Below are 7,911 nucleotides of genomic sequence, written 5' to 3'. Positions count from 1 at the left end.
TTACAATCAACACTCTTAGTTTTTCTGACTTCTTTCATTCTTAGGGAGGCATGTTTGACGCAACCGAAGATTCGGACAGAGAGATGGGATCTAAAGAAGAAGTGGTTAGGCTAGTAGAAGAGGAGGGCGAGGGATCGGGCGCATGCAAAGAGACCAAGGGCGAGGAGGGTGCATGTAGAGAGACCAAGGGTGAGGAGGAGCAATAGTAGGATAGGACATTTAGTCGTTCAGTATTTCAGCACTTCTACTGAACTATCGATTATATTTTACCAATGATGACACTGACTCCTGCACTAACGGTTTCTTGCGACATCCACACTGATGGACTTTCCTACACTTTCCACTTGTTTTTTTTTTTAAATCTTTGTATTTAGCGTCGATATCTTGTTGGAAAGCAGCCCGTGTCTTGAAGTGAAAAGAGTTCTTTCAATTAGAGATATAAGCAATCCCTACTTCTTAGGCTATGGATTAATAAGGAAGACTAGGCATTAGAATTTTGGAGGAACCATTCTTGTGTTCATTGGTGGAGAAAAGTCCCCTGATTGGCATTTCCCTCCTAGTTTTATGAGTTCAACAATGTAAAGGAAAATTTTAATCCTCACTAAGGTTTCATGGCCATCGTATTATCAATAATGACAAGGGGTCTTCATAGATGGTTGCCTCAATCACCATGCATCATCATCTTATAGGGGTGTTCTTGAGGCATTAGATATATGCATGTTTCAATGGTTTTGATAAACTATGCAAAGGCAAGTGTAGTCTTCCACACACGTGGCACATGCAAGATAAATCCATCATTGAATGTGTTGGGGACCTTGCCCACTTATATTGGTGATAGTCATGCCAACTTTCACCTCAATTTGCTTTGAACCATTAGATCTAGTATAGATTTAATGGCTAACCATGGGCCACCCCTATGCCCAAGACACATGGACCATCCCTATGCCCAAGACCATGGAGAATCCCTATGCCCAAGACACATGGTGAGCACATGTCAAATTACCTCCACTGTATTTAATGCTTTTATAGCCACCCATCCTTACATGCATGCCATTGAATGGGATGCTTGATGTGAGCCCTTTGATCATCATGTGATTTAATGGATCACAATCATTTGCATTATGCACGAATGCATCTACACCATCCAGTAAGGAAAATTATCATAAAAGACAGCTTTATATTCATAACACATCCTGCTCAATTAACACCTTGCATTTAATATAGCTTACCATGACGTATTAAGCTTTGTGTTAATAAAATCATTCCTCCCTTAATCCAATCCTTATAAGGCCCTTTTTGAGCCCACAATTTCGTTGATGCAAGTCTGTAAAATTTGCTCTTCTATAGATAAAATTACCTTACTTGATTGTTTTCAACATAGATGTGCATCAATGAAAAAATGAGATCGGACATAAAATGTCATGATCTTCTTTCAACATGTCACTTCAACTTGCATCCTCTCTTTATACACATTATATATTGGATTTACATAGCGCACACACACACTATTGGATTTACATAGCACACACACACTATTGCACTTTAAAAGCACACTCTTTAACCCAAAACAAAGATATCGATAAGAAAAGTAAATAATATCTTGTACGCTATTCTTGTGAACATTTGCACCTTCCATACTCATTCATTGCACCCCATATATAGATTATATTGGATTAACATAGTACACATGCATGAATACACTTTAACGTATGCCCTTAAATCAAATGCAAAGATGCAAATTTTAAAAAGTTATTCCCATTATGATCTTCACACTCAGTAAGCTTCCATCCTCCATCGAGTGAGATATATTCTTTGGCTATTTATAGACTGGGAGGTGCCCATTGCTTGGCGCCCAAATTGTCCAATAGGAGAGCTTCCTTTCCATGAGGGTAGGCCCTTATACACCAAACCCCTTTGATTTTTTCTTTCTACAACGTGGCTACCACTTCACTCCTACAAATCACCCTTCCTTGGCCAGCCAAGCTTGGTTGCCCAACAATGGAGACCCTATCAGCCAACCAATGAGAGAGCGTTCCAGAGTCGCTCCGCAACCAAGCTTTGTGTCGATTAGTGTGCTGAATTTTCATCAAGTCGCATTTCTCCATAGCCAACTGGCGGATTATGTCTCTCCACGAGAACCTGCCCCTCGAGGCTCCCATTATTGTAGGTGCCCAACGATGGTAAGCTTCTTGGAGTGCGTAAACATTCTTGTCAAATGTTCCTATGGGTGTACTCGAGTCCCTAGTGCCCATCTAGGAAAGTGATTGACAATGTCTGAGGTATGTGTCTGTGTGTTTTTTCGGGGGGCAGGGCGGAGGCGGGGGACTGTAGTGGCATACGTAACAAAGGATGCTCTTCAGATACATCGTCAGAAGAGATAGTGACGAGATAAGTTCTCACTGTTAGCTGCTTTGCACCTTGCTAGAATCTTATCGATGCCTTCTTGCACACTTATATAATAATCGCCCTCTTCTTCGTTCTTCTCACCTCCTATGCTACGACACTCGACTGCTTTGCTAGCGCTTGCCGCCAAATCCATTATTCCACGGTTTTTCATCGAACGTCTCTGAAATGGGTTGCAACAAGAAGACCATGAATTTTGAGGTGACAGTGGATCATCCTATGGACACATTTTGGAATGCTGTGGCCAACGATGGCCAGCGCGTGTTCGTATCGTTGGTGCCTGAGATTTTCTCAAGCATAGAAGGAGGACCGTGGTGCAAGAAAGGCTGCTCGGTATCAATCAAATTCAGCAACGGTAAGATACACATTTCTGTCCATAGCATAATACGCAACCCTCCTAAGCTATCTATGCGAAACAAACAAAGGGAGCGACTGATGTCTTCGGGCTATTGCAGGAATATTGCCCGATTTCATGTGCACAATTGAGGAACGAGACGACGACCAACACTCTGTAAAGTGGAGGATTGAGGAAGAAGGGGCGCTTGGCAAGAAGTCTCACGCCCACGCCACCACTCTAAAGTTTCTACCTGGGCCGGATGAAAGCTCGTTCGTTGCGCGATACACAATGGAATACGAGAGCAGTGGGGAGGAGAACTTCTTTGAAACTGTCAAGGAAACATGGATCCGCACATACCAAATTGTCAACTCACGCGTGAATGCCCAGCTCACGTACAATTAGGTGCTTCACATATTGTAGCCGCATGCTATAAATAAGACTGCAAAGGTTTCCTATGTATCTAAATAATATAGCTTTGTATTAACTTTGTCTTTGATCTATCCTTTGAGTATAACCATTAATGTACGGGGCACATACTCGCTCAACTTTATTATATTCGTCTTTCTTTTTGGACCATAGAGGTTACTTAGATTAATTGATTTATTTGGGTTAATTTATTTATTTTAAGCTATGTCTAGGAAGAGTGCTACATTCTTTACCAGGTCGAAGCCACAATGTTGTCTTTCCCACATGTAAGCGCTAACACTAAGCTATAGAGTGGAAGAGTATATCTAGTGCTAACTAAAATATTATAAATGGTCCCTCTTTCCCCTCCCCCTTTAGTAGTGCCTTCTTCTTTAAAGCCCCCTTTAAATGGTCCCCCCTTTAGCAAGTGCCTTCTTCTTTAATGTTCCCTTCTCAAGTGGTCCCTCTTAATCGAAACTCCCCCCTCCCCCCTTTATCCCTTACTTTAATCATGCCCTTTCCCTCTTTCTTTTCACCCCATGGGAATTTCCCATTTTTCAATGTATGGGGGGACATACTTGCTCCCTATTCACATCTATGCTCCCTACCAATTAATTAGTTTGTTTTGATCCATTAGAGGCTTAATTAAGCTATGTTCATCTAAGGCTTAATTTATTTTTGCTTTGATTAGCTTATGTTTCTCTATGCCTTAATTTAAGGCATATACTATGTTCAAGGGGGCTTTCCCAAACTTTCAAGAAAAGGATGAACTCAAAACGTTTCTCTTCTCACGTGGGAGCCCTACCACTAAGCTCTAAAGTAATATCATGTAACCCTTCCTTATAGTAATATTATAAAAGGGTCCCTCATCCCTCTCCCCTCTTTTATGCCCTCTTTTATGCCCTTCATGTGGTCCCCCCCTCTCTCTTTAATACTCTCCCCTTCCCCTCTCACGTTCTCTCCCTCCACCCTCTTTAATGCTCCCCCTCCCCCGCCTTACCCTTAATTAATACTCCCCCCCTTAAGTTTAATTATTCCTTATGCCCCCTCCCCAACACACCCCCGTAACTAATTAATTGATTTTTCACGCTACTGGGGGGTCCTATTCACTCCCTTATTTCTCTATATTAACTTGACTCACTTGTATAGTTTTGTAGCTTGATTTGTAGTCTCGCAAGTTAGTCCTCCTGGCTTAAACTTTTGTTTCATATCTAAGTCTAGAATCCCTTGCCTTTTTTACTATTTTGGAATCATGTTTAAATGAATGCTACTTTCTACTCTATATTGGTTGGCATGTGCTTTCCTCTTAGTATTGCTTTGGTATGCATTATAATAATAAAAGTAGCTGGAGTGGGTAGGCATCCCCTATGAGATGTAAATGTACGATGCAAGAGTAATTATTTTTTGGGGTTTAGAATGGGTAATAAACTGAGCACAAAAGTAAATAGTGCAACTGCTATATGCTTCGTAAGAATTGTACTTTGAGGGAAGGGTTCCTTCTTTGAAAATTTTAATGTTTCAAATGTATTTACTTTCTAATGCAAATTGTTACATCAATTGTTGCTTTTGAAGTTTCAATTAAGCTTTTTCAAGAAATTTAATTGGCTACATCAATTATTGCTTTTGAAGTTTCAATGAAGCTAATTCATAGAAAGTTAAACATTGTAATAGTAATTGTTTTCATTGATGTGGGCAAATGGTCAATTTAGAGGATTGATTTCCATGACAACTCTTATAGTTGACCGGGATTATAAAGAATTCTCACCATTCATTTTTAGTACAAAGTGATTTTTTGTAATCTATATAATGATATTGCAGTGTACATGATCACTACACCGTCACTCAGTCGTAGTGTGACATGAGGTTAGGGGTAATGACACTTCATGCACCTCTTAGCTTTCAAGTTCTTCTAAACCTGAGGATAAGGATCTTTTCACTTGACAATGGAACAAACTTGACATATATAATAAGGAAATCATACCCATAGGTATGAATGGGTTTTGTGTTGAAAATTTTTCATGGGAACAGAGAAGCAGTTGGACAATTTACTAGAAGGGGTTAAAACTATCGTAAAAATAGAAATCACACACAGAGTCTTATAACTTCTTCTTTTGACCTTTGATTTAAAAACTTAATACATATAATTATGCGCTTTCAAGAGAGCTTCGTGGTAATCTTTAGAACTAGAAAAGTGAGCACAAAGTTATGAGCAATTTACTACAAGGGGTTCTAAATCATAATTAGAAATAGACAGACCACACATAGAGTCTCAAAACTTTCTCTATTTACCTTACACAAGTTGAATACATAGAAAGATGTGCCTAAAGGAGAGCTTTGCATTAATGTAAGTTTTGCCAAAAATAGACAAGTGAGCACAAAGTTATGAGGAATTTACCACAAGGGATCAAACTATCCTTAAAACTATCCTCTTTTCACATGGGATTTTCTTGGGAAGATTGCACACTCCACCTTTGCCAATGATCTAATTCCCATACAATTCATCTAAAAGAAAAGGAAAGACACTTACAATGGCCTTAGAGAATATTGACCCATGTGGTTACTGCAAGAATCCATCGGAAATAGGAAACCTCAAGAGAAAGGAGAGAAAAAATCAAGAGAGACGACATGAATGTGAATCTCAGTTTCCATGGGAGATGAAGCTACAACTCACAAATCTCATATCAAAAGAGGTTTCATTAGAGAGAGAGAGAGAGAGAGAGAGAGAGTGCTCTAAGGCTACTCATGGAAGAAGAAGAAACCAAAGGGAAGTGTACTTGAATGTATATACAAGGAAATGTCTACCACAGAGAGAGAGAGAGAGAGAGAGAGAGACGATTGAGGATATGAGACCTACAATAGCATGTGGCCTAATGGTGGAAGACTTGTTGAACAAGGGACATGATTCCTCCTTTAATAGATACTTTTGTCACCTCATTCACCCAATTAGAATTTCTACCTAATATAGATTTGTTTCCCACCATCAATCACATAAGCCCGTATGTCACCATCCATGTCCTTGGTAATTTTTGACATGTGTCCCATGACAAGATGCTCATGACTCTTTAAAATTCAAAGTTCAAGAGTCTTCTCACATGGAGCCCGTAGGGACCCTCTCTTTTCCATATGTCCACATTCTCCATATTCCACATAGGAATTTTGGAAGGATGCCAAAAACTGTACCTATCTTGTTTAATCATTGACTATGCTCTGTTCCATCGATATTGCTATCAAAATCATTTTGGAAATTTACCAAAGTCGATATTTTCATCGAAAGAAGTGTCGAAGACCTACTTGGGAAAAAAGACTTTGAGCATTAGATTTTATAATCCAAAAAAATGTTAATCTACCACATGGAACTAATCAGGGTTCCATAACATGTACTCACACAATTTGATGCGTAAAGCATAGCGCATTATGGTAGTGTATTAGGATTACGTTTGCACCATAGGAGAGGATGCATGGGAAAAATAAGGAAATGTTTCATTCTTGACCATGCAAATGGTCAAGGATTTTGAGCACTAGATTTTATAATCCAAAAAAATGTTAATCTACCACATGGAGATAATGGGAGTTCCATAACATGTACTCACACAGTTTGATGCATAAAGCATAGCATTATGGCAGTGCATTAGGATTATTTTTGCACCATAAAAGAGGGTGCATGGGAAAAACAAGGAAATGTTTCATTCTTGACCATGCAAATGGGACCCGATGGTCGTGATACTTTGTACGTGCCTTGTTCTAGGTGATTTTAAGGCCCTTGCAAAGTATCATGGCCATCACATCCCATTTGCATGACTAGAATACCATCAGGGCATTATTTTGCGCCATTAGAGAGGATGCATGAGCAAAAACTAGAAAATGTTCATTCTTGACCATGCAAATGGGACCCGATGGCCATGATACTTTGTATCAGCCTTAATATCGGTGATTTTAAGGCCTTTTCGAGGTATTATGGCCATTGGGTCCCATGTGCATTACTAGAAATCCATCGAGGCATCTTTTTGCACCATTAGAGAGGATGCATAGGCAAAAACAAGGAAATGTTCATTCTTGACCATGCAGACAAGACCCTATGTCCATGATACTTTGAACAGGTCTCAATCTAGGTGAGTTTAAGGACCTTGCAAAGTATCATGGCAATCAGGTCCAATTTGCATGACTAGAAGATCCCCGAGGCATTTTTTCGCACCATCAAAGAGGATGCATGAGCAAAAACAAGGAAATGTTCATTCTTAACCATGCAAATGGGACCCAATGGGCATGATACTTTGCATGGGCCTCAATCTAGGTGATTTTAAGGCCCTTGCAAAATATCATGGCCATTGGTCCCACTTGCATGACTAGAAGACCTCCAAGGCATGTTTTTGCACCATCAGAGAGGATGCATGAGCAAAAACATGGAAATGTTCATTCTTGACCATGCAAATGGGACTAGAAGACCACTAAATCATTATTTTTCACCATCAAAGACAATGCATGAGAAAAAACAAGGAAATCTTTATTCTTAACCATGCAAATGGGACTCGATGGCCATGATACTTTGCACGAGCCTCAATCTACCTAAGTTTAAGACCCTTGAAAAGTATTATGGCCATCGGGTCCCATTTGCATGACTAGAAGACCACCGAGGCATTTTATTACACCATTAGAGAGAATACATGAGCAAAAACATGGAAATGTTCATGCTTGACCATGAAAATGGGACCCGATGGCCATGATACCAAGGTATGGATAGCTGAGGTACTCACATGAGCTCAATTGAA

General features: G+C 39.7%; 1 protein-coding gene across 1 annotated transcript; it reads left to right on the top strand.

The window, feature by feature from the left end:
• The first annotated feature begins 2,417 nt into the window (after positions 1-2,417).
• Positions 2,418-3,274, top strand: LOC147896006 (uncharacterized). Its single transcript, XM_087383244.1, has 2 exons — positions 2,418-2,758; positions 2,859-3,274. The coding sequence occupies exons 1-2, from the start codon at positions 2,572-2,574 to the stop codon at positions 3,140-3,142; spliced, it is 471 nt and encodes a 156-aa protein (XP_087239370.1). The 5' UTR covers positions 2,418-2,571; the 3' UTR covers positions 3,143-3,274.
• The last annotated feature ends 4,637 nt before the right edge of the window (positions 3,275-7,911 follow it).

The sequence above is a fragment of the Dipteris shenzhenensis genome, chromosome 12, assembly GCF_047967505.1.
Source record: "Dipteris shenzhenensis isolate YYH24624 ecotype China chromosome 12, Dip_SZ_1.0, whole genome shotgun sequence".
Taxonomy (NCBI): domain Eukaryota; kingdom Viridiplantae; phylum Streptophyta; class Polypodiopsida; order Gleicheniales; family Dipteridaceae; genus Dipteris; species Dipteris shenzhenensis.
This window is presented reverse-complemented; position numbering and strand designations above follow the sequence as displayed.